Source organism: Idiotropiscis lumnitzeri, chromosome 12, assembly GCF_059441095.1.
Source record: "Idiotropiscis lumnitzeri isolate Australia: NSW breed Sydney's pygmy pipehorse chromosome 12, RoL_Ilum_1.0, whole genome shotgun sequence".
Lineage (NCBI taxonomy): Eukaryota > Metazoa > Chordata > Actinopteri > Syngnathiformes > Syngnathidae > Idiotropiscis > Idiotropiscis lumnitzeri.
In genome coordinates this window covers 4325617-4352955 of record NC_142402.1, presented here as the reverse complement: position 1 = coordinate 4352955, position 27339 = coordinate 4325617, and the positions used below count along the sequence as shown (strand labels likewise).

The 27339-nt window shown below is 38.9% G+C and overlaps 1 protein-coding gene across 1 annotated transcript in view; it reads right to left on the bottom strand.

The window, feature by feature from the left end:
• Window positions 1–26282, bottom strand: part of rnf31 (ring finger protein 31) — a 38057-nt gene extending 11775 nt beyond the window's left edge. The window contains exons 1-17 of the mRNA XM_088311838.1: window positions 26133–26282; window positions 24591–24789; window positions 22778–22924; window positions 21034–21189; window positions 19757–19813; window positions 17058–17262; window positions 16094–16274; window positions 15522–15655; window positions 13801–13973; window positions 11472–11705; window positions 11239–11394; window positions 9470–9637; window positions 9197–9382; window positions 7262–7468; window positions 6932–7105; window positions 2221–2319; window positions 2048–2137 (exon numbers count right to left, since the gene is read on the bottom strand). Coding sequence (XP_088167964.1) covers window positions 2048–2137; window positions 2221–2319; window positions 6932–7105; window positions 7262–7468; window positions 9197–9382; window positions 9470–9637; window positions 11239–11394; window positions 11472–11705; window positions 13801–13973; window positions 15522–15655; window positions 16094–16274; window positions 17058–17262; window positions 19757–19813; window positions 21034–21189; window positions 22778–22924; window positions 24591–24788 — 2565 coding nt within the window. The 5' untranslated portion in view covers window position 24789; window positions 26133–26282. The remainder of the gene's footprint in view (window positions 1–2047; window positions 2138–2220; window positions 2320–6931; window positions 7106–7261; window positions 7469–9196; window positions 9383–9469; window positions 9638–11238; window positions 11395–11471; window positions 11706–13800; window positions 13974–15521; window positions 15656–16093; window positions 16275–17057; window positions 17263–19756; window positions 19814–21033; window positions 21190–22777; window positions 22925–24590; window positions 24790–26132) is intronic.
• Window positions 26283–27339: the final 1057 nt, after the last annotated feature.

Sequence of the window (27339 nt, the reverse complement as noted above, 5' to 3'; positions counted from 1 at the left end):
TTGTCTTACACTGAGACACCACCACTGCTGCAGTAAGCCCAACACAGTCTTTACAGGGTTGGCTCAGACGTGTACTGAATCATCCGTTAGTCATGCTGTTATATGCTGCGACCGCTGGGGATTTTCCCATAATGTGCTGAGCTCCTCCGGCTCATTTGTTCACATTCATGCTCCATTAATCTAGCTTCCTCACCTTTCATAATCTCCCTAGTTTTCTTTTGTTTTGTTTTTTTTCTCTTGAGTGATGATTTATTTCCCTTCCATCCATTATCTGATCCGCTTCTCCTCACAAAGGTCACAGGCATGCTGGAGCCTATCCCAGCTGTCTTCGGCCAGTAGGCGGGGTACACCCTGATGGTTGCCAGCCAATCGCAGGGCTCACAAAGACAAACAACCAACCATGCTCACAATCACACCTAGGGACATTTTAGAGGGACCCATTAACCTATCATGCATGTATTTGGAATGTGAGAGGAAACTAGAGTACCCGCAGAAAACCCACGCAGGCACGAGGAGACCACGCAAACTCAACACAAGAAGGCCGGAACCAAACCCTGCACCGCTGAACTGTGAGGCGGATGTGCTAACCAGTCGTCCACTGTGCCGCCCGATGATTTATTAATATTATTTTTTTAAACAATAACTTAAGTACCTGTAAAACTGTATCAAACTCATTCACAGAGGGGGACAAAACCTAGGGCTCACTTAAATTCGGGGGCCCAACAGGATTTACATTTGCGTGTATTGAACAGATGAATGCTAAATGTTTAGAACATAAAAGTGAATTGAAACAGACAGATCCAAAATGTCCGATATTAGCACTCATTAGACAAGCATTTCATTCCAGAATCTGCTCCTGCTAAAATATATTTTTTTTATATACCCTTCAGTATTATTTTCCATTGCACTCTCTTATTTATCTAATTTATATATTTGTCTGTATTATTGTTGTATTTCACTGGAGAGGGGAGCTCTCTAATCTCGTTGCACTCTTGAGTACAATGACAATAAAGGGATTTCTAATTCTAATTCTAATTCTAATAACCAGCAGCATCTACAGCGAGCGTGCATAGCCAACGTGATAAAAAAAAAAAAAAAAAAAACACTCCTGTAAAGGGGCTAAAGAACATGTTCACGCAAATTTTTTTTTTTTAATCCAATCCATAGCGCAGGCTTGCCTTGGTCCTCACCCCACGACGGTCATGGGCCCGCCTCGGAGGTGGAGGGTTCAGGCGGCTGGCTACCCGAGGAGTCGGAAGAAGGCGTGTGAGGAAGATCGACTGTGCCTTTTCCTTTTTTTCTGTCACTCAAATTACTGTTTTTTGTGTCCATTCCGACGTAAACAATGCTGTTGAGATATACAAACCAGCGTTTTCAAACAAGCGCACGAGTCGTTTTCCCTCCATTTAAGCTTTCACATTGTTTCTAAACTGTGAAGGGTTCTTAACACAGCTTTACTAAGACTGGGAGGCAGCGCCGGGCGAGTTACGCCACAATTTGTCGGATTGTAGATGCTTTTGCTAACTTGTTTGCTTGGACTGTTGTGCAAGCTTTCGCAAAAGTCGGCATCATTTCTGAGGGGCTGCATAGCAACAAGACCGACTCTGACAATGATGAGAGGGAACCTGGGGTGTTAAATACTCCAATGCATAAATAAAGTTTGCTCCCCCTGCCTTTTAAACAAATGCTAGTATATGTTTTAGCATGCATGTATGCTACCGTATGTTTTAACCGTATGTTTTAGCATGCCTGCGAACAAATATAGTATACGGCATATAAATGTGTTCAATACAGACCTAGCATCTGCAACTGAGACTGCCCCTTTTAATATGGTGCACCTTATGGTTGAGAAAACACGGTATTGTTTTCATTTAGAAAAAAAATCATTTGTTTAAGCGGATAAAGCATTTGGGGATTAATGAAGGAATGGTGGTTATTTTGAATGGAGGCCACAATAATAGGAAATGTATACTGTAGTTTTGGGTATGAAGCAAAAAAAGATAACATTTAGTGTTCCAAACATACAAAACAGCTTTTTAATACTTACAGGCTTTTTGCACTGGGCACAAAAACTGTTGCGACACTGAAAACAGGTGACTTTAAGCTGGTCTCCATCATAGATGAACCCATACGAACACTGTAAAGAAGAGAGATGATTATGTTATGTACTAATTTTCCCCTAACTAACATTAAGTTCATAATGACGCTTGAAGAACTTACATGGCAACACCACAGGAACTTTGGGTCCTTAATAAGGGCCTGCTCTGTCAGCTTCTTATGGAAGAGCTCATATACTTCCGGTTCCAGACATTCTCTCAGCTAAAATACACATGTAGATTCACAGATGCAGGATACTGTAACATGGACATATACTGTAAACATAATACAAATGAGTAAATACGGTCCAAATCACAATACTGTAAAACAGCCATGTGTAGCCTGTTTATTGGAAAGGGTGTGTTCCAGCTATAAAGAAACAATTTCGTTCAGCTAACAGGATGCTACTTGGAATCCTGACTGTTCTTGCATCACTGGAACACTATGTTGGTGTTGTCTGTTGAGTATTGAGCAGGGTTTATTCCACCGCCTGTTCATATAGTGAAGTTACCTAATTTTTTTTGGGCAACAAGGTGAACTGAAACTTTTTTTTGTGCAACGTGAATGCTAGGCGCTCATGAATGAGCAGCGGTGTGGAGCTGACAAAGAAGCGACGCTGATGAGACAGCTGAGGAGCTTGGCGAGGAGGAGGGAGCCGCGCACATAGTTGTCTGTGTTTGTGATTATTTGTGAATTTATAGAAGGCAACAATTACGGGACGGCCTATGAGCCAAAGTTGAGAGACTTTTTCTTTGATAATCGGATTATTGAAGAGGTCAAGAAACTAGGGATGGGTACCTTTCACATTTAAACTGGTTCGGTTCAGATTCTTGGTAGCCAACGATATGATTGGCCAGTAAGCATTGGAGGCTCACTGGCCGACTGCATTGTCAGCCATTGCGTATTTTCTAAAGACGAGTTTAGCTAACTGTCCAAACAAGGCACTTTTTGACAATTATTGGCTTTGCAAATTTAGACCCAGCTGGCATTACGTCAAGTATGCACACACATCAGCCATGACAGAAAGCATCTTATAGCACTACAGTGATGTGTTTAGGGATGAGCTGGAATAATGGATAATGGTTGTCAGGCGGTGGACCTGGCAACTAAAGTAATAGAGTGGGATGGGGGTCAAGGCACAAATGACTCAGAATGACTAAACATGCATGTGTGGCGGTGTTCTCTAAAACCTGTATATCTCTGTAGACACACCTGTGGGATCTAGTTGCTTGATTTGGGGCCACTTATAATGACACAGCCTTTACGATTACCTCAATTCCCTGGACTGTCATATCTTTTGCACTCTTAAGTCTCTACAAGAGTTTATGGGCACGGCATAGCTCCTCCCACCACATGCGAGTAACAGTGCCAGTCTCATAGCCGCGGTCCTGTCCTCCCCCATGCTCACCCATCGTTTAGTTATTATATCCTTTCCTCAACAGGGTGTGAAAAAAGATTTTTATTATTAACAAAGGAAAAAAAATTCAAACCTACACAAAGCTCCCTGTGTGAAAAGGTGAGGGGGAAAAAAACCTAAACCTACTCTCAACATTTACAGCACAAATAACACGTTTTCTATAACTGGCGATGAGTCTTTCACATCTCTGTCGAGATATTTCGCATAACTCTTCCTTTCAGAATTGCTTAAATTCAGTAAAGATTGAGTGTATTTGAGCAAGAATGGCCCTTTGAATGTTATATTGTAGGTATTTTGTTCAGATTTAAGTTGACTAGGAAATTCTAAAACCTTAATTTTGGCTTTCATTCAGAAGTTGACTTGCTGATGCGTTTTTCAATTGTTGTCGTGATGCTGAACACAAATGCGCTTCAGCTTGTTGTCACAAAAATTCTCCCTCATGTGGTGTTGCTTACGGTCCCATAAACTACACAATCGTTCCTTATTTAGTCATTAGATGTCATGGCTTGTATTGGACCAATATGGAAGCGATTTGTTAAGAATTTTCATTGACGTCCAATGTCCGTCATAAACTAAATCTGACATTGAATAGCCAAACGCAACACAGGAAATATTCAGGCCAGCAAAATTGTCATGGCATGATATGGAGGAGCCTTGCTATGGTGTTGTGTGTATCTGGCTGCTTCTGATACGGTTGCCTGGAGTGGAAATGTAAAGCGGAGATGTTCACACTCGTTATTTATTTATTTATTTTTTGGATGTCCAGTAAACCAATTACTCCACTACCCTAGTCATGACTTTTTAGAGCTGACTTGTATTTGAGTTTCTTTGCTTGCTTAAAACTGAGTTAAAGAAGTTATGTTAGTCCATTTTGGAAGTTAACACCATCTCATGCTTAGATCATTTATTTGTTATGGCTTTTATTATTTTATTTTATCCAATTGAATTATTATTCCTTGCTACTAGTTTCACCATAGCTAGTTTCCTTTGGACACATTAATTTTAATCCCCATGTTGATTTAGAGAATAAATGTTCACAACATAAAAATTCTGTTTAGATCGTGTATGTGTTTAAATATATATATATATTGACTTCTAAGCTAATGACCGATTTCAAAGGATTTCCGTTTGTTGAAGCAATGGCGACTGAGTGTGGTAAAGACAATACGCTGTTAATTAATGAAATAAATGACCCGATAATCACGACACCCATGTTGAACAACAGTCTGAGTTACATCTCAGTGATGAGGAGCCCTCGAACTTAAACTATATACACCATCCTTGTTGCCACCTGACAAACAAAATATGCACATGGACAGAAAGAGTACACCCCAATAGGTGACAGCTGTGCTTCTCTCATCTAAGAAAAGATGAATGTTTCTACAGCAAAGCACCCAGAAAGGGCAATGCCGGTGGTTCGCCTTTGCTACATGACAGACAGCGACAACCACAGACCAACGAAACCCAAAACCAGCAGTTTCATCAACAGCTTGCCGCTAACTCTTCCTTCACACAGCCAAACATTACCTTCTTCAGTAGAGTTCCATTGCAGCCACATATTGATGACAGGACTGGTATGAGTGATATGACAAGCCACTTTGTGCATTGATTGTGAACTCTGGTGTCATCAATTTCAGTGAATGCTCAGAGCTCGTGGGAGGAAGCGGAAATACAGAGGAAACTATGGTGGCTGAGATACACCAAAAATAAAAATTGTATGTGCCGATTAGAATGTTATTAAAATTATGTTATCCAGTGAGAATTCTGTTCCGGTACAAAACCGCTCAGGTGAGCAGCCCTAGTCCGTCTATCCCTGGGACAGAATGCCCATCTCTGATTGGGAAGGTTATGTGGGGACAACAAGCTTACCGTGAATCACGTCTTAAAAAAGCTGGAGGAGTGCCCACTGCCAAGAGATGAGCGATTTGCAACCTTGTCAGGTAGTAAGCTATTCATAAAGTTTGACATGAGCCACAGGTAAGAAATCCTTCTCAACGAGGATTCAAAAGAGACTCACTATTAACACTCAAAAAGGTTTGTTTAAACACATCAGGTTGGTGGCTAAACATGGAGAACAAGGAAAAACATACTTCCAGTCATACCATTTATAGCATGCACCACATGCCTTTTTGCACCCATGGAGGGGCCAGACCAACCCTGGGCTAGGCTGCATTTGGCTTTGCTGGTTTATAGATCAGATGTTTCTGATGCTGGTGGATGAGCCATCCAAATGGATGCAAGCCTGCATCATGAGCAACCTCAGACAAACTGAGGCAAGTGTTTGCAATGCACGTGCTGCCAAGCACTCTGGTCACTGATCATGGCCCAATTTTACCAATGAGCTGTGCAGTGAGTTCATTCAACAGAATGGATAATATGGTCCTTCTGACAGATGGATGTGTTTTCTCTCGACACCAGGACCAGCTGTGCTACATTATAACACAGGTCCAAAGGAAAACGATTCCTTGATCATCCCATAGTGGATAGAACGGAAATGTCTATTAAAGATCCTGACCCTGAGGAGGAGCTATCTGTTACCAGACAAGGATTAGCTGACTCACACACAACCCTGGAATGGTCCCAGCACCTAACCCAGAGCCACTCAAAAGACCCTAACCAGTGGCACCTTGACAATCACCGGGAGTCTTGCGAAAACTGCAGCATGATTGAGACTAAATGTGTGATGTGAGAACATTGCAAGGCTATTGTGCTGTAACTTGCTACTAAGATGCTAATATTGGATCAGTTTACGCCATTGTAATCTGCATCATTTTTATTTTTCAAACAGGAAAACTTAAAGAAGGATAATTATTGTAAAATGGACATGAATTGAACAACAGTAAATGTAACTCAAGCTAATGTTCAAATAGAAATGGGCTAGCTTGTTTAACTGGAAGGGTGTGTTACCTTTAAGAGCCAGTTCTTCTTTTGATATATTTCATAAAGATGAACATTTAGTGGTTATAGGTAAACTACAGGATTTAGAACTTCAAATTTACTGTGTTATAAATAATGGTTTAGTGAGTTTGATTATTCTGATTGGTGATTGACTACGCATGCGCGAGTGAAGTGATCCCCCCGCTGTGCATACACAGGAGGAGTAGAAAATGTGCTGGTGGTCGTGGAAAAAAAACTGCTTTTGACCGTTCCCGTAGTTTAAGTACATGTTATCCATTTGTTGTACTGAACAACATTGGAAAATGAACTAATATAGTTGTTTGGGGTCATGACTGTTGTTGAGTAGGTGTTTGATATAAACTTTTTGCCGAGATAAAATTGGTCTCAGTTTAAGAAGTGGTCGCGGGGTCTTTTTCAAAAGGTAACTTTACCACATTGTTGGACACGCTGGAGGAGGAGCCACACTGAGAAGACATCATATCATGAATACAAAATAATACTGTGTTGATGTCAATCTACCTGGATGTCCAAGGTGGAGAAGTAGCTGTTGAGATCCTCAGGGTCATTAATGTCGGGCTCCCAACAGACTGGACACACCATGTCTCTGATATGTTTATCCCTGACAGCGATGGTGAAATGCTGCTGGAAACAACCACAACACACGGAACACTGGCACGATGTCAGGGACTGCATCTGAAGAGGGGACAACAAAAACCTATTTAGTAGTGCACTAGTTGAAGCTAATACATCTCTGTTAACACGATCATCAAGATAAGTTAAATGTAACAGTTAATAGGTTTAATTCTACAGAACAGCAAAAATATGAGTACAAAAACACCCATTCATTACCTTACTGTGGGGAAAAACCGAGAGACAGATGGGGCATTCTTTGGCCAGGACTCTTTTAATAAACTCCCTGTCATGAGACTCTCGTACAGCCTGTACAACATCCTCCAGAGAGTAGGGGGCATTGTGCTCCTGAAGAAGAGACAGTGCCAGCTCACAACGGCCCCAACTTGGTAGATCATATACCGCTAGTAACCTCCGACATATACGCTGAAAGTGTAAAATAAATTCACAAGTTAAGAAGACAAACAAGACAAATACAGATACACTGTGGGGGTGGCTTTAATTAACAGCTTAATGTAGCAGATTTCCCCTACAGTTCTTAAGTCTCATTTACTGTGGGGAATATGTAGCAAATATGAATTAAAATCAAATTTTCTACTGTTTTTTTGGATAACATCTGTCAAAATAAGTTTGTGACATGGTTTTAGTTTGACGTTAATGTGGTTTGTATATATAGTGTTTCCTCGTCACTTCACGCTTTGTGGCTTCAGTTTTTCACGGGTTTTTCCAAAATATTCATGACCCCAACCCACCCAAAAAAAAAAAAAAAAGAAAATACGGCCATATCCACAGTCATATTGCAGAAAGATACGTTGTTTCAAAGAGATGAGTTGACTGGGAGGCTTTGTACATGCACACAGGCATTCATATAAGGCGCGTGATTGGTTCCAGGGGCGTGAGCTGATTGGCTGCGATTACCCAGCATCTTTGACAAAGTTCTGTTTGGAAATTCCCAACATTCAAATGTGCCATTCAGTTAGTTAGAGTCGAGACGGACAAGCATAAAGTAAGCAGCTGTGTTCAGAAGCTCTGAGCTAGCGTGGTCAAACACCCGACAAGCACGGCTTGCTCAGCAAGCATTTTAGTTAAAGTAAGCCAATTTAACGTAGTCCACAGGACGGAGGTTCGGTGAGATGACGATCACGTCGCACGCTGCTTGGCTGCCTACAAACGCAGAGCTTACTCAGATGCCTGACCCACCCGTGGCAAGCATGGAGCACCTTGGCTGCCTGGAAGGCAGGCGTCCGAGACACAGAGCACCATGTCTTGCAAGTAAGAATTATCGTTTAATACTAATTGCAGCCTCTACAGTTCTAGTGGTGTTAACCGCAGGAGATAGCGGCAGTAGCTGTCAGTCTGCTTACCTATGGAGTCTTACAAAACTTCACTTAGTGTCGCTAAATGTCTGAAAACGCCACCAAAATTCATATGCACATATCTACTCTTATCCACTTCAACGTGTAGAAATATAAAAACCATCATCACAATATTTTTGATTTTGTTAGGGTGGCAATGGGTTTTCCTGATAGGCGCTCACATTTAATGTCAATAAAATCCTAAATATTGTGCCGATCACTTTTATATTTTCGCAAGGTGATGTGGACAAGAGCAGAGCACATGAATTTTGGAGGCAATTGGTCACCGTTTTCAGACACCATGTGAAAAAAGAATGGGCCGAATCAAGTCAGGAAACAATATGAAAAGCGCACCCCATTATTTTACTAATGTAATCTGGTTGACTGATCTCTGCTAAAATTCGTCAAAAAATATATCACATTACTAAAGAGTTTTTCAGGGGGTGGGTGAATTTTAGGGCTGACATAATATTTACACACATACATACCTATTATTTAAGTACGTATGATTAGCACAAGCTTCCCTTGAGGGGGAAAATTTTGCTTTGGGAAATCTCATTTACAATCAATGGCTCATCTGTGGGCATGTTATATAGCACACTATTCCAATGAAAATAATAATTCTGAAAGCCTGTGTTTATGCTCAGTCCAAGTCATGGTAATCAGCAAATTTTTTCATACTGATTCTAAAAGCACTTGTGTTTTCCCATCAATTTCTGGAGTGTGCTCATTTATGGTATGCACAGAGTCGTCTTGAGCACTGACGATGACAGGCTACATGGAGCGAGTTTGAACTCACCTGTTTGTCAGGGTGACGGATATCAACAGGTGGCTCAGGCTTGTCACTCCAAATACGTTCATGAAAGGGTTCCAGAAGGGGGCGCTGCAGAAAAGCCAGTGCCCCTCTAACCTCCCCCCCACTTTGCCGCAAAACCTCATGACAATGTGCCTCATCACTGAAGCCCAATGAACACAGCATCTTTACCTGGAGAAAAAGGGACAACAAATGTTTCACCAGTAACAGACTTAGGAAAGGGTGCAATGATTTCTAGCAACGATAACCATTAGTTACTTTTGTGAGTCTGTCTCGTAGAGCTTGTCTGGCAGCTCTCTCAGAATCGCCTCCTGTTGTCAGCCAGGCCTGCTTGGCTTCTGCTCTGGAAAGTTGGACTGCAACTTTTGCTTTTGAATTACCCAATATTATTTCAGAATCCTCAGTGGGGACCTCACATGACCGATTCTGTGGTGAGAGTACAACTGAATGAAGGAGGCATAGTATCATGGATTTCTCCACTATTTAAAATACTTTCAAGTTTATTGATCTATTAGTCTATGCCAGTGTAGTCCACTCACAGATGTCTAAATAGCTGTGAAATACTTTAATCAAAATAACCTAAGGACAAAAAAATATGGACCACTCTTCAACCTTTTTTTTGTAACGTTTCTGAAAACCAAACTGGTTTGAATAGATGTCGCGTTTCATGCAAATGAGCTACTACGCACTGCACCTTCACTAATATAGATTATGTTTGAGCACAACGTCTTAACAGCAAGAGTGCGGAATGTCGACAACATAGCACCTTTGTGAGTGTCCAGACCCCTCTCGTGACAATTTTCCCAAAACGATAAGGACAAATCGAGTGTCTTTGTCAGGTGCATGGTTAATATAGTTAACAAATTTCACACCAGAAAAGTTCTTTGGTCCGGACCAAAGGCGGCCCGAATTTTTTTTTTTGTTTGGTGCGGTTTGTATTCACACTACTTTTTGCAAGTTAACTATATTCTGTAAACACATTGAGGCGTGCGACGATCGGTGCTCCCAGTGGACAGAAATAACAAGGGCGGCACCGAAAGCACAAACCTGAAGATGCTACATTCTTGCTCTGCATAGTTATGCTGTTATTTGAGCAACAAAATAAATTTGACCGTCAAGAGCAGCTCATTCAATGTGCTTTTTGTGATGCTAATTTTCTAAATTTTGGAACAGCGCTGCTTGCAGTAACCCGCGGGGGTGTGTAATCTGCATGCTTTGACCCACAACATGCTGGCAGCAGTGCGGCAAAACAAAAGACGAAAAATCGTAAGTCAAGTCATAAAATCTTGCATAGTAAAACATGTTGGAGTGAACCTAGTTAGTTAGGGTAGTGATCCTACTACAAAAACTACATTATCTCTAAAAATCAAATGAAAATTTACAGCTCTAAAAGTCAATTAAAAAAACTATTTACATGAACGTCTACACTCCAGTTATTTAGAATGACGCATGTTATTTTTTTCATATCCGGTGCACACTGTTAATGTGGTCATAAATACAGATATGTTGAATGAGGGCATAAATACGTGTAATCATCAGATTTAATAACTACATACTTTGTTTCAGGGGCCGATCTGTTAGCCAAATCTAATTAATGTGTGTCACTGGGTGAAGGAAAGGCATTTCTTTGAAGGTTGTCTCATTTTGAAGTTGAGTGAGGTTAATGCCACGTTTATGGAGGCAATGCCACATCAAATATGGCGAATACATTCACAACCAGAAAAGTACTCTGCAAATTATCAAGTTAACGAGTTAGTGTTCCGTTAGACTCTATGTATTGATTTCTATCCTTAAATAATGACAGCTGTTTTAGATAATATAGTGTCAAGACGACAATATCACGCATGTGCAGAAGGTAGTTGGCGTCTCTGTCGGCTTTTGCCGTGTGTTCTTCGGTCATTTAAATTTAAGTAAATTGACCACATTTGACCCTTTAAATTGTGATTTTTGCGTCAATTAAATTGCAATAGGTCACAGACTTCAATGAATGTGAGAGACAACAATGAGTGTGTGCTCATGTCACATACAGACTGATAGGAGAGCATCGCTGACAACAAGCTGATCTTGTCCAATTGCTGAGGTAGCTCTGACTTCAACCATTTGCAAGGCAGAATGTTGGCGTCTTTAGCAACCCGCACGCATGTGTAGACCTCCTCTGGGCTGATGCCATTCTTCTCTCCATCCTGACATAGACAGAAGGAGCATGCTATACACTACAATACAAACGTGTGAAACTGTGCACTTTATTACTGGCACTTGCTCGAATCAGCTGTATTAGCTTCAGCCCGTCCTCCTTCATTTGGCGCTGCCTACAGGAGTTTGGGTCTTCTCGCATCAGTTCTTTGGGTTTGACCGGCAGAGCGGGGACCCGTCTGACTGGGGAGGGAGGGCGGAGCTTTGATGGCAGCGGTGCAGGCTCTGGACGGGCGAGGTCACACATCTCACAAACTGTGGCGGGTGAGTAGTTGAGATATGTACAGAACTGACACACCCACTGGCCAGAAAAATGGACAAAGGTAAAATTATTAAAACACACACTCACACACACAAAACAGAACACATCTGTAATCAAAATATTGTGCTATTATATAAGAACCAATATTTCAAATGGTTTAACATTTTACAACTATTCTAAATTGCTGGATTACCTTGTCTAACCTTATAGTGGTTTGCAAAAGTATTTTTACCCATGCACAACACTCAATTTCTCGGCCCAGAACAAAAGAAAGTGTTTCACCTGTTTGCATGAACTGAAATAGCACAAACACAACAACCCAAAAAGTACTCACACCAAGTATTAAGTCATAGTCAAAACTAGGTTGCAGCTCCTTTGGCAAGAAGAATATAGCTTTTCGCAATGTTATTGTGCAAGTTTGACCCACTCCTCTTTGCATTAACGCTCCAGATGAGTCTGCTGAAAGGTGAACCTCCTCCCGAGGTTCACGATTTTTGCAGACTTGAAGAGGTTCCTCTCCAAGATGCCAATGTTGTTGACACTCTCCATAGTCTCTTGGTTCATGAACAAGCTCACCAGGACAGGATGAAGAGAAACAACCCCATATTGTTTGGTTCCCACCTCCATGTATGACAGTAGGGATGGTATGAGCCGGATCATCAGCTGTCTTGCCTTTGTGCCGTATTTCCTGATGTTCGAGCCAAAAAATTCAATTTTCATTTCATCTAACCAGATCACTCTTTCCCACATCGCTGGAGATCTTTCAGATATGTGGTATCATACTACAAAAGAGCCTCGAGATGCTGTTTCTTCAAGTGTGGCTTTTTCTTGGCAACACGCCCATATAGACCTTTCTTTGTGTAAAGTGTGGGATATTGTAGACTTGTTTAGATTAGTCCCAGCCACCTGGAGAGACTTTTTCAGGTCTTCAAGAGTTACAGAGGGTTTGCTCTCACTTCCCTAAGCAGTTTCCTCTTGCCTTTTGCCGTGATCTTTCTTCAGAGATTCACAGTGGTACCATGGCGCTACCACTTCAGGATCAGAGACCCAACTGTACTTTTCTGCACATTGATGAACTCGTGTTGGCTGCATAGCTTTGTCCAGATCAAGGCTATCAAATTTTCTTTCTGCAGTCTGCAGACAGCTTCTTGGACTTCATGATTGTTGTCTGCTGACCATGGGATAACTGAGGACAGGTGATTATTGGGCACAATTGATAGGAAGTAATTAAGCCTATACGAGTGATGGGAGACTAAATGCAGGCGTGGAACACTGTGATACTTAATGGTGTGTAACCATTTTCGACTCAAAATAACAAATTGGTGCAATGGTGTGAATACTTTTGCAACAATGAAATTTCTCACACCTTTGCCGCTTCGCGCTTGACTTTACAGCCACGCATGCTCATTTTTCACAGCAATTGTTCCAAAAATGATGAAAGACTCACAAAAAGAAATTTAATTCGGTAACAATGAGCAATGCGCTGCAAGATGGCGCCTGGAAAATCATGTGACCGATTACATCCAGTCAGCTCTCATGTTAGCCTGTGTTAGACTCTGTTTATATACGACGTTGCTGCAACTAAGAAATGTCAGCCATCTGGTGGTGATTGTTGATATTACAATTTAAAATTAACGACCCCTTTATATTCTCAGTTTGGCACCCGCGGATCCACATGTTCGTGAATATTTCTAGAGTTTTTTTCATACTGTATTTTGGATTTTCCTGTTTTGTCTGGACTTTTTCTCCACATTTCCCCATCATTTTTTAATGGAAATCATTGACTAATTATGACCGTTCTTTGAAGAATTCCTTAGGTTTGTTAAAAAAATAAATCTCACAATTTCTTTTTTTAATTTAAAAATGTATTATTTATTTTTTATAGTGTGATCACAGACTGGGCCGCCAACTTCCCTTGCCTGCCATATAAAATATACATATACATATATATCTATATATATATCTATATATATCTATATATATCTATATATATCTATATATATATATATATATATATATATATATATATATACATATATATATAATATACAATGGACACTGACTGCTTCAAACAAATTTGTCTCTCTCCTAATTTATTCTGAGGCATTACTATCGACCCAAAGAATCAACATACCTGGCTGTCAGGGTCCCCGGGCATGCCGAGTACAGGCGCTGGTGGTCTGGGTGGGGTGATAGGAGGGTGTGAAGGGGTAACCGGTGGTCGTGTTGCCAAACGAGGTCTTTCACATACCTCACACAGAATACTGCTGGCTGCATTGACCATAGTACAGCTCTTACACTGCCACTCTATATTGAAACATTAAAACAGTGGTTATATTTCCACAAGTCCAGCACTATTTGTTTCAAGTTGAGCAATTTAAAGCAACACTTTGTGGTAAGTGCCTCTAAAATATTGCCTTAAAAAAAAAAAAAAGTTATAAAATGGGCAGTGGCCATCTATAATATTGGTGCAGAAAAGTGACTCTCTCATTTGCATCAACATTGATAAAGAAAAGTAAACTTTATTTCATGACACAAACAAAACAACTTATACATGATATAGTGGATTATATTATGTATGTCAATAATTAATTTATTTTTTTTAAACAACTTGGAATTTATTTTGTCTTTATGTATGTAATTTGTTATTTAAATAATAAACACAGTCTGATTTTCAATGATTAATTTTCATAAAATGTTCATTTATGAAAGCAATGTTTTTTCATTTAATACTATTATATTATTACTATAATATTTCTTTGATTAACAGAGGGGTAACAACAATATTGTCCCCGCGTGGAGATCTATAATACAGGTGCCAAACACAAGTGTGACCACTTCATTTTTTTTTTGCTTGATTTGTTGTTTTCCTTTTGGCAGAAAATTGGTCTCATATTTGTGATTTTTCTACAATCTTTACGGATTACAGGGCCTTTTTTTTTTTTTAAACCAAACCCTTAAAACAAAAATTTAATATTAGTTGTGAACTAAATGTGTAAATATTTGGTTGTCACTATTTTACATGACTTCAGGTTTCAAATTCAATTTGTTGTTAAAATATATATATATATAATAATGAAATGCACAGGGAATTGTGCATACATAATAAGATGATTAATAAGATGACTGGTTGTTCCTTGAAGTATCTTGATGTGTCAGTTTTATGCTTTGTTCCTTTAGGATGTAAGCTCGAGTTAAGCCCTGTTTTAGTCAAAATGATGAGGCGTCATAAAGCGTGTTGACACATTGACACACTGTGTTGATAGTGTATCACTAATACTGACTCTTGCAGGCAACCCACTTGACAGACTATACTGACTGATTGAAAACCGCAAGTATACAATAATATCATTCAAGTCTTTGCATTATGTTGCCTTTCTCTGAAGCAATTTCTCCTGCAATGTAGAACACATGTAAAAGAGGTTTGGATAGGCCGTCTGCTGGCTCCTCTGATATATTTGAGAATCTTGAGCCTGTCCAATATTGCCCTCGTCCATGTGCAGCTGCACTTTAGAAACTTAATCTGCAATTGCACCTCTCTCATCCATCACTAGTTTTTACTTTGCATTTTTGTTCCATTTATAGAAGACTTTTACTTCGACATGTTTGTATTCGGTCTGCTTCTGGGTTCAAATCCTGCTCCTCATGTGAATGATGAGATTATTATATATTGATTTTATTTCCAAGTCATGGCAACCCTTTGACGGAAAGGATGTGTTCCGTGATGCAAAAGTTTTGACACCACTCGTCTGCAGATTATTTTCCAAAATGTCAAAAGAAAGCAAAGCAAATAGTAAGATGAAGAAAAAAATCACATTACAGAAGTTGTGGGGAGCGCCAACTGATAGAACAGACCTGTAATGGTAGCTGGTGGAGATTCATCTGCAGCAGAGCCTGGTGCTTCATAGCGAGGGCACTCACAACCCTCACACAGCACATCCTGGGCTGAGTTGACTTTTGTGCAGTGAAGGCAATGCCAAGAGGAAGAACTGAAAGTGGAAGCCACAACGCCGGTCAAACTCCTACCGATGAGAAACTATATTGACATTTAAAGATTATTTCATTCCCAGCAACTTTGTCAATTGTTCAAATGTTACACAGTAAGCAATGTTGCGTGAATAACAGATTAATATATCATTAAAATTTGTCTACTTTAACAATTTCAATGCATCGATTTAAATAAGGTAAGATAGGTGATGTCTAAATAATCAACAAATAAAATGAGCCAGATGAGCGCCAGTAAATTTCTGTCCAGGCCAGCAGTGCTGACACATATTGTATTTGGTTCAGCCTTTTTTTAAGGTTAAAAGCTGTAACTGTTTAGTGAATCTTGAGGTTGAACTATTATACCACATTTTGACAGAAAAATTACAAAAATGTTGCCAATTATGTGTGTAACATATATTGCAAAATGTATTCAGACCAACCTTTTTCTATTCCCACTTTTAGACGTTGGGGCGGAAGAAGTCGAAGATGTGACAGCAGTTCGACGGTGCTTAGCCCTTTCAGGGTAGGAATGGTATAGTCTGTCACACTCGGAACACATGCCTTGGAGGCAAGTCAGGCAGTGGACAGTGATGCGAAATATTCCACAGAGAGTGCAGTTCTCTGAAAGGCAGAATAAACAATGACATTTCTTAGACATATCAACACTCGGAATAATGTTTTCTCTTTGAGAAGTCATTTTGCAAATCAGTGATTTGTTTTGGAGGATTTTTTTTTTTTTGCAGATTAATCGCATGGACAAGTTTAAACAAAATTACAAAAATAGTACGGGTTTCACAATTTTTTTAATAGAAATTGATTGAAATTACATTTTGGTTTAACGAACAGACTCAACATATATGGATGAAAAAATATCAAGATAACTTTTTTTGTTTTTTATTTACTATTTGTCTCAATTTATAGAAGCCCAATAATTATCAGACTTTAAAGACCTACAAAATCTTTGAATTGAAAAAACCTCTGGGAGGGAATCATGATTGCATGCTCTTGAGTCCGTTTATGTGAATTAAATATAGTGGAGTAACCCTTGCTGTGAAATGGTATGACCTCATCCTTACTCCACGTTGATTTTAATGCCTCTTAAAGCCATAGTGCTTTGTATTCTGAGAAGTGGCATAGCATACAACTGCCATCAAATCACGCACCTGCATTCATTTTTAGAAATCTGTGCAAGTGTTTACATATTCATATGATCATTTCTACAATATTCCTTGGCAAACACAGTCCCTTGACTATTGAGCTATTTTTAGAACAGGCTCTTTTTGGTTCTTAGGTGTGACCTGACGCCAATGAGTATCATGACAGTGACCCCCTATATGTAATTTTGCTTTGAAGTTCAAGGCCAAAAAATAATTCAGTGCAGTGAAGCCGTTAGTGTCTCCTCACCTGGGTGTTTCTTGAAGGGAGGGAACATGACCTGAATGGGCTTGAGACTTTGATGGTTGGAGGAGAGTGAGCGAGCATGGCTGCTCTCCGTCGTGGAATGATGGTGGAGAGGGAATGCGAGTGACTTAGACTGACTGTCTGAATGCTGTTTGCTACAGCTGAAAGATGAACGGCTGACCACAGCATCTGTGTTCAGACCCACATCCTAAAAACAGAGAAAACAGGCTGTGGTAGTTTCCTACTACATATTTCAAAGAGGGATTTACATTTACAATAACATCATATGAAAAAGTACCCTAAATGCATTTCAACAAACCTCTCAATACTCTAACCACATTATGAACTAACCACAATTGCTTATAATAACATCACAGTTACTGCTTTCATTACATCTACTGCTATGTGGCGTGTTCTCTCGTATTTACCAATGCAGAACACTGTATTCATTATTTTAGTAGTATTTATAACGTTGAAACTTGTGCTAAAACTGCACTGCCATCATCATCACCATTTATCCACCTATTTGATGGGTTAACTCCACTCATACGTTGCTGAAAAATGCACATATATGAGCTTAATGCGCAGAGGCCAAAGCCAAATTTATAGTATTGTTTGGCGCCACCGTGTGGCATCCATAGGCAATCACAATGTAAATTACTTGCGCATGCCAGATAATTGCGGCTGGGGTCCGAAGGCGAATAATTAACCTGAATAGACACTTTTTGTGAATCATTTTGCCAAGTGGTGTGCCGTGAAAAATTTTCCAATACACATATCCGAAATATGTGCCTTCTCTCTGTAAAGGTTGAGAATCACTGCTCTAATTTAGATTAGGAATTAATTAAGAATTACTGACATTACTAATTATGCATCTTTAGGTCCCCACTCACTCGGCCAAGGTTATTTTTTGTTGAGTTCACATTTGTTTTTAACAGCACGCTTTTGCTGAGACTCATTGATTTAAGGGAAAATTGAGGTCATGTACATCTGGTCGGAGATTTCTTCGCTGACTCTCCTTGTCAATGATGCTCGGTCTAACATCACTGTGCTTAACACGGGTGCTCCTCAAGTGACAATATCACCTTTGCTTTTCTCCTTATATACGAATGAATTTCAAATAGTCCAGGAAAAATTTAATCTGTTTAAGTATGCAAACGATATGGCCTTAGCTGCCTTATTATAACTCAGCGGGGTAAGAAGTAGATGGAGAACATGTATCTTCTCTCCAAAACTAGTGTTAGTTTAGCTCTTTAGACTAACTAAAACTAAGGAGGTACTTGTTTTCCGAAAACAACCTTGTGCAGCCCCTACAAATTAGACGACACTCTACAGCAGGGGTGGGCAACCATTTTGATTGGCGGGCCACAATGGGTTCTAAAATTTGACAGAGGGGCCAGTAGCAGATGGATGGAGTGTTTTGGTAACCTCACCTCATCGCAGAAAATAAATGCATTTAATTTTAAATGAAAGCGAACAAAAGCATTATATGTGTCTTTGAAAAACCACAGTACTTGGAAAATAAAACATCAACAAGATTTATTCATTTTGGGCTGTAGTTTGCCCACACCTGATCTACAGAGTTAGCAAATAATTTTAAATATCTAGGCACTTACATAGACAGCAACCTTACCTTCAATGATAACACTGACCACGTTCTTTAAATCTTTCAACCAACGCCTCAACCATACTTTGCAAGGTCAACTCCTTCAGAGTGAGCATGCACATTATGGAAACAGTTTATAAGAACTTCATCTTAACCTTTAATGTGGCAATATGGTTTGTCAACCGTAACATGAAAGGAAGAAGATGCAGAGAATAGTGAACTTAGCCTCAAACATCTTTGGGAAGATACAAAAGGAATCTATAAGGAAGTGCTAAAGAAAAAAGCCATTAAGATAGCAAACTATTCCACTCACCCACTTTGAGTGGAGTTTCAACTCCTCCCTTTAGTTAGACGTTACAAAGTAGCAAAGGCAAGTTGAAATATATTTAAAAACTCCTTTATTGCAAATGCCATCAGGGCTTCGAGTAATAATATGTCTTGTTAGAGCTGTCTGTTATTGTATATGTCACTAGTGTCCTGCATTTTGCCTTTAAGATGCGTGTAAGTGTTTGTTTATCTGTTTTCTTTCTTTATTGGAAACAAAAGACAAATTTCCACCTTGTGGACAATAAATGAAACTTGTCAGTTTCTGTGTTTACAAGCTTTCTAATGACACCAACCTTATGAAAGTAGGATAATGATTAAGAAAGCTCAGAAACTTTTTGTCGCAACTTTAAACCTGTGCAGATTGGCCAAGATGCGTCAAATGGATGCCATTTGAGATAGAAATAGGGGCGGGTTTTGTAGGTACGAGCGTCCAATTACAATGGATTCTGGTTTCTCAAGATACGCACAATAGCGCAAAGCAAATGGGCTGGTATGCACGCATCATGACTCAGATGATGATCTTGCGTATATGTTGAACTTGTGCCGGGAGTAAGAACATAACTACACATTTATGAGTGAATGAGGCCCAACGTCATACGCAAACATCATAGTCTATGGGGATTCCAGTCTAATCTCATATGTCATATTTGTCAACCTTTCTATCAATATTGCAAAGAGGGTGGGGCTTTAAGATGGAAGCCCTTCTTGATGAAGCCCTCCGCATTTACCTGGTCTTAATTGGGATGATGTAATAAATGCTGGCGCTGACCTTGTGTCTTAGGGTAGGGATGATTCTCTCATAGAATTCAGGATGAGGATGCGCCTCCTGGGATCAAATATAAGAAGAAATCATGAATGTCTTTTGAAATGGAAACCTGATAAGAGCTACAAAGGAAGATTTTCTTTTTGGTTAAGTCAGAGATTTTGATCCATTTACAGGAACGGAAAGGAAAGGAACGATTTTGGGGAAATGTATTGTTCCCCAAACTCAATCTCATTCCTACTTTAAGAAACTGTGATGTTTGTGATCAGAAACAAAAGCACATCATAAGCTGGATGTTGAAACGGTGACCCACTTTTCAATATTTTCTTCCCCTTACAATCAATCACCAGATTTAACTCTTTACAATACTGCAGGGATAAAACAAGTAACTTGACTGAGATTTGTGCTGTCATGTGAATATAATTTGAGTGGTGACAAATAGCCATTGTGACCTCATCCTTGTGACATTCTAACACACTCATATAATTAAGAGTGTCAAGTCTCAGTTTCAAAAATTGGAAAAATGTCAATGCACGTAACACAATGCATTTCAAGTCCCACGTTATCCATATTGTGATAATACATCACTAATGTTAATAATTAAAAAAAAAACATTAAGTGTGTTTCCTCTGTGACCACCAGGTGCCAGGACAATCTACTACTGCAATGTACTGTGCACTTAAATTTTATAGAAACACAAGTTCAATGGGTTACCTGCCAAATGCAATGTTAAAATTTTTAAATATTTTAAAAAAATTGTATTCATCTTTTTTTTTTTTAATTCTACAATGACCGATGAAGCTAAGCGTCAATCGTGGGGTCCAATTTTACGGGTAAGGCATGTTCAATAAAAGCGCGTACAGATAAGCTGCAGGTATTACCTATTGTGTAAAGATATACGTGTATACCTCGTCCAAAAATGTTAATTTTGGTGAATCCCTAATACATATTTATGAATAAATAAATGCATACTTACACAAATGATAGAATCTGATTATTTACTAGATTGAGAGCTGCGGCCATAAAACTGAAATAATATATTACAATACAATACAGTTGATAGATTGTGATTGTTACCCAGTCTAAGTCATAGTTAGAGACAACCACTGAGTTTCAGACCTCCAGCTTTTTAAAGCAAATGCAAATATTATAAAGTACATAGATTATGTATATATTGCAAATGAGAAAATAGATGCTCAGTGAAGAGAAATGCCAAATCAGTAGAAATGCCCATGATTATCTTTGGGCAGGACAGGAAAAAGACGCAGAACTAAAAGAGACACCTTGATGAGCATTTCTAGCTCCATCCTGAGGCTCATCACCTCCAGAGTTATTGCTGCAACTTTGCCAACATCAGGATCTTGGACATCATCTGGGAAGCTGAGCCCATCTGGCTGCTGATTGGAGTAACCATAGAGACAAAGCACTGCCCTTCCTCCCTGGAAGAAGAGAGAGAAGATAGTCAAAGGTTCACCAGGACAGGTTTATTGTGGCTTGATTTTGCACACTGGCTGGGAAAAAAAAGGACGACATTTACACGCATCATCATCGTATTGTATACCTGGTACGCTTTCATCAACATGTATTCAAGTGTCCTTAAATGGTTGAAACAAAACGTGTTCATGGTAACATTAATTTGCTATGTATTAGGTCCGAAGGTTCATAAACTGAGCTCATTCAATTTGAATGACTTTACCCTACAATATCAATACTTAGATCAAGGAGGGGCAAGTTAAATGATGAAGGGGACCATCATTTTCCATCACTGGGCTACGAGGTCGGGGGCTCACATAGGACTACGGCCGAACGGTTAACTTGCATTTACAATATAAAAGGTGATTCGAGAAGAGGGTGTGGTTTAAATGGTCATTATTTTATTGACATCAGAGGGGAGAGTGGGATTCACAGAACGCTGAACGAATGCTGTTGTGCGAGCTTTCTTGTGGATATCGAGTAAGCTTTAATTTCATACGTTTGTTTTATTTATTTGCGTTAAGATGAGTGAGTGATTTAAGAAGTGCAGTCCATCATGTTTCATGAAATGAAGTGACATGTAGGAAGTGGTAGTGTGTTTAAGAAGTTGACTGATTAAGAGGTGAAGTTCATGTTTACATGTTTTATGACATTTAGTGTTCTAGAGCAAGAGACAAAGCTACTGATTTGATTCCATTATTGTTGTAATCTGCACAAGGGTGTGTCTTTACAGTAAAGAAACAGTATATTATACTTATTTTTACACCACACCTATGAATTCTGCTGTCGTGGTGAAAGCTTACCAAACTGCACGTTAAACTATTTATTAAGTTTATAGCTGTAATAGTATCAGAAAAACTGAGCTACATATTAATAATTCCTTTGCCTTTACTTCGGTTTTCTAAAACGCACATATGATCAGATATAGTTTATTGTAATAAAGGTTAATTGTTGAAAAATACAATCAAAAAAGATCTTGGAAAAAAAAAGAACAAAAATTGCAGGCTGATTATTTTCCATAATCATCCAGTCCTATTGACGACCACACACTTGCTAACTTGATGGATGGCAAAAATGTTATTTGAAATATGGACAAAATATGTGTTCGTGCAAAATCTGTGCTCTTTCATTTTTGATAATATATTTTTCAATGCATGTATAAAAGATATATTATCCGGATCCAACATCAAAGGACTCAATCAACCAAATACCAAACACTGTAAAAAAAAAAATCAGCACAAATGGTTCTTTTGCTTAAAGATTACCATTCAAGGAACAAAGAAGAACTCATTTTTTAACATTAATTACATCTAATTCATTTGTGGAGAGTTCTTAGTCTTGTGGCATTGTGGGGGACTGGCTGGCAGAGTGAGTGCTGTAAAACCTGTCTTGTAAATAAATTTGGAATTCATTTTTCTTTTGAATGTGATCCTTCATTGTAAATGTTTTTTCACTTATTGCTGCAATAACGGTTTGATTAAAAAACACCCCACTGACATTCTTTTGACCGTGTTATAATTCTTCTTGTTTTTTTAACAAACCTGTGAAAGTTACCTGGATAGCATCAACAGTGGCCCTGAACACTGGATTGTTGTGCTTGACAGTTCTCCAGTACTTTGGTCTGTTGGGATTCGTCAAATTACACCCATACTTTTCCAGGATGTTCAAAGCTGTAGAAAAGCGCTGTAGTGATGCAAGTGTCTAAAGACAAGCAAACACAAAAGAGGTAGAGTCACTACAAACTGTACATCTGAGGTTAAAAAAAAAACTGCAATACTGTACAACCAACTCCTAGTGGAATATTGATTGAAAAAGTAGAGCAGGTAATCTATCTGTATATAGAACATTGAGTTGTTGTGAAGTTCAAAGGTGTAATGTTGCCTCAGCATCGTGATTGGATGAAGTTCATTCTGTCTCTTATTCATATTAAAAATCATTGATTCTTTTATCTCAGACAGACTATTAGGTTATCACCCAGAAAACAAATGCAATACCATACATGAAATACCTTGCAGATCATATAATAAAATAAACATTGGGGAGACAAGGAGAGTTTCATTACAAGAAAGAAGGAGCACAAAAACGAATGCGAGAAGGAGACAACAATTAGACAAACAAAAGCAATATAAATCACATCAAGAACTGGGACAAGGCCAGAGTCATCCGCACCGCAAACAACAACATCAGTGCTGGATCAGGATAGAGATCAGAAAGCGGTGCCCCGAGACCATCAACAGGGACAAGCTGGCATGCAATGCTCTCTACCACCTGGAGTAGCATCATGGAAGGGGCGAACTGTCAAAATTGACGGTTGGGTCACGCCTTCATTGAACATCAGCTGATCAAGATGAGTCACAAGACACCATCATGTGACACTCTGACGAAGGAGAAAGATTGTTGCAGAAACATGTCAGTTAAATAACAATTTAATATTCTATCTGAGATAAAAGAACCAATGATTTCTAACCCCACCATCATTCAATATGTGAGAGCGGACATCCATAGATGGGAGTGCAAAAGCTAAACAAATATACAGGGCTGTCACGAAACCAACAATTTGGTGTTGGTACTAGCGCCAATATGAATTTCCATACTTCTTCAAATAAAAAGAGAATGCAAAAGAAAGTATGTTTATACATATGAATATATACACATCTAACATCAACTCAGAGTATCAAAGCATCAATCTTTCTCTCATTTCTGTTTCTCTCTCTACCAATCCCTCTCTTTGTGTGTATATTTGGGCACACTTGTGATGAGTAAGCAGTTTCGATATTTATTTATTTATTTTTTTAAAATGGTTCTATTCGGAGAAAGCGCTCAGATGTACAGTAGCTGGATTTGGAGCATGCACAAATAGGGATTCACCAGGCAAAAAGGTAGCCTGTCACAATACTAAGGTTGGCTTCTTTGGTCAAATGATCACGTCGGATGGCAAATCCCTCTCACCCAAAAGAAAAAACACAAGGCTGTCATATTTTGAAACCAAACCACTAAGAAATTAATGACAAATGACTTTGTATGAATGTATGAATAAGTTGATTATAGTAATGCTGGTTTCCTGTTCAGCGGGTTTGCGTTGTCGAATTCTCATTTTTATGCAAGTGAGCCCTTTGAACTGGAAAAAAAAACACTATGTGGTTATTTTTTTCGTGGGTTAGGACAGTTAATCTTTTACATTTGCAGAGAAAAATGTGCTATCAAAAATGAAATATATTAAGAGCATATATTTTGCATGGATACCCTCATTATTATATTTAAAAGAGCTGTTTTGTCATGCATCTGGTTAGGAAGTGTGTGAAAATGGTGGCCTCCTGCAGCATTTAAGTTGCCCATCCCTGCAAAAAAAGTTTCACATATATTTTACCTCTTTTCTGTTGCTGCCGAAGCTGTTTTCTATCACCATGGTTTCTGCAGCAATGTGGTGGTATTTGGAGCATGGCGGTAAGGGAAGATTAGCCATAACCGTCACACCAGCCCGCGCTTCCACCACCCTGCCGCCGGAGTACAGACACACTTCTGCCTGACTGCGTGCATCCTGCAGCTGTTCCGATAAGGAGGGCATTCTACATATGCAGTATAACGACACAAACATATGTATAAAACATATTAATTGTACATTCTAATTCAGTCAATGATGCCCAAGTGGCGAGTATGAGAAAACAAAGGACATTTTCGCTTTGTTTATAGTTAATTTTAGTTTTACAAATGTATGATGTAGTTTCAGTTTTCTTTTTTTTTTCTTTAAGCATTTTTGTTTTTATTGTATCTATCTATGTTGGATTACTCTACTGTAATCCATCATATGAGCTACTTTTTTTAATTATTTAAAAATATCCTAGGAATTCTTTATATGTACAGCATATATTGGTGTACTTATGTCAGTCAAGTATTTCAGGATGGATGACAGACGGGATTGTACTTTTTTTTTTTAACTCATTCACTAACGTTGACAGGTAGGTATAGTGTTAGCATAAAACTGGGAGTACAGGCAGGAATTGAATTAATGCCATGAGAGCTACCAACTCCCTTCGCGAGCTACTGGTAGTCACAAGCTACCGAATGGCCACCCCTGCTCTAAACAGAGAGTCATTTTAATTGCTGGTACCCGTGTAAAAATAGTTTGGTCTCGGGAGTTCTTGCCAACTTATCAAGTGTTAAATAACACAATCAAGTCAATTTTTTGTGAGCTACCTATTTCCGACGAGTCTGTAAAGCAAGCTATTTGGATTTCGGCCCAACGATGACAGAGCAGGTGATGGGTCAGCACACTAATTGACACGTGTAATTTGACAGCTTGGTGATAACATGCTGCCTCCATAAGTGTAAATACAAGCCAGACTTCTATTGTCTTTAGCACATTCTGGTTAGTAGAAATCAGATTTGGTGCCACTATATAAATCTAATACAGATTATTATTATTATTACTACTACTATCATAAAACATTCCAATACGCACAATTTAAACACCACTATTGGCTTTGTGTTAATTCTAGTTCCAGTCCTATTTATTTATTTTTTTATTTATATCTGTCCCATTTCAATAAAAGTGGAAGTTAAAATAAGTGTTATTCATTTCAATCACGTAAACATGGTCATGCTATTTTAAAAGCACTCACATTGACGGGAACTCAGATTTTTAAATGCATCATTGCAAGATTTTATTTTGCTCCAGCCAACACTGCATTATACACCCTTAGCAATAGATGGAATTGTGCCTGATTTTCTTTCCTCGTGTTGGCAAAATTTTATCGTGCAGCATGAACTGGAACAATTCGCCGGTGATCGGAAGGTTTGTGATTATGTTTACTGCACTGTACATGTGTCACACAACGCTAGCAAGCTACTGATGCACACGGAACCAATCACGGTCAGCTGTGTTTTACAAAACCGGAGCGCAGCTGCCTACCTCGTATTCACAAAAACACAGTGGAGAGAAAGGAAAGACTCCACGGTTCTCGGTACCAAGATGCAATATTCCTCCGGGTCTGATAAAATGAGACATGAAGCGACATCAGCGAGCAGCAGCACTCAGTGCATGGACGCAGCCAGCGTGACGTCACATATGCGTGACGTCAGCGTCAATATAGCTACCATTTAAATTACGTTGTATTTTAAAATATCAGCATTGACAAAATTATACAGTTTTAGAGGTGTATGTTCTTGTTTTGTGAGTGTGCGCGCGCGCCTGCGTGCCTGTGGATAAAGCACTTATGTGGAGAAAAAAACAAACAAAAAAAAACCTCTTGTCCCTATGGCTCCGTATGATATAGTAACGTCCGAGCTTAGGGGCTTTCTAAGATTTCGCCATCAAGAATAACAACAACAAAATTAAATAAATAAATACACCATGAAATTAAATGTAATTAATTAAAATTGTCATTGTCATTTATTAATTAAATATGGAATTAAATAAATGTGCAATTAAGTTTCATTAATTAAACTGCCAATAATTATTTGTGTATATATATATATATATATATATATATATATATATATATATATATATATATATATATATATATATATATATATATATATATACATCAGTGTTACATTAATTTATTTTATCTGTCAAACAACTTGCCCGTCAAAGTTAGTGGGCGGGGGTAAACACTGATGAACTCTATTCTTGTCTAAGCCTTTGCTTTGACCTGAAGTGGTTGGAAACATGACGACTACGACGATGGGGGACTTTTATGAGGTACCCTGATTGAGCGGTCGAGGCTTGTATCTAGTTGTTTTACTTGAGTCTTCAAACCAATGTAGAGGTGAATAGCGTCACTCAGTGTTTCGGAGTATTTTCATTAGACACTCGGTTGGCGTCACTGGAATTGATTTGCCTTGACTTGATGAGCAGCCCAACCAATCAGGTGTCAACCCGCCTACCAAACTTTGATGGGCGAGTTTGACAGATAAAATGAATTCATGAAACACTGCAACGCAGGACCATAAAAGAACAATTTTAATCAAACGTTTCATGGTGTATTTATTTATTTAATTTTGGCACTTTCAGTTCTCCATACTTGGGAGCGCCGCCCTTTTATTCATTTGACAACAGGCCAACTTCTTTTTTCTTGCTCATCTCTTACGTCACCACACACCAATCACAATAA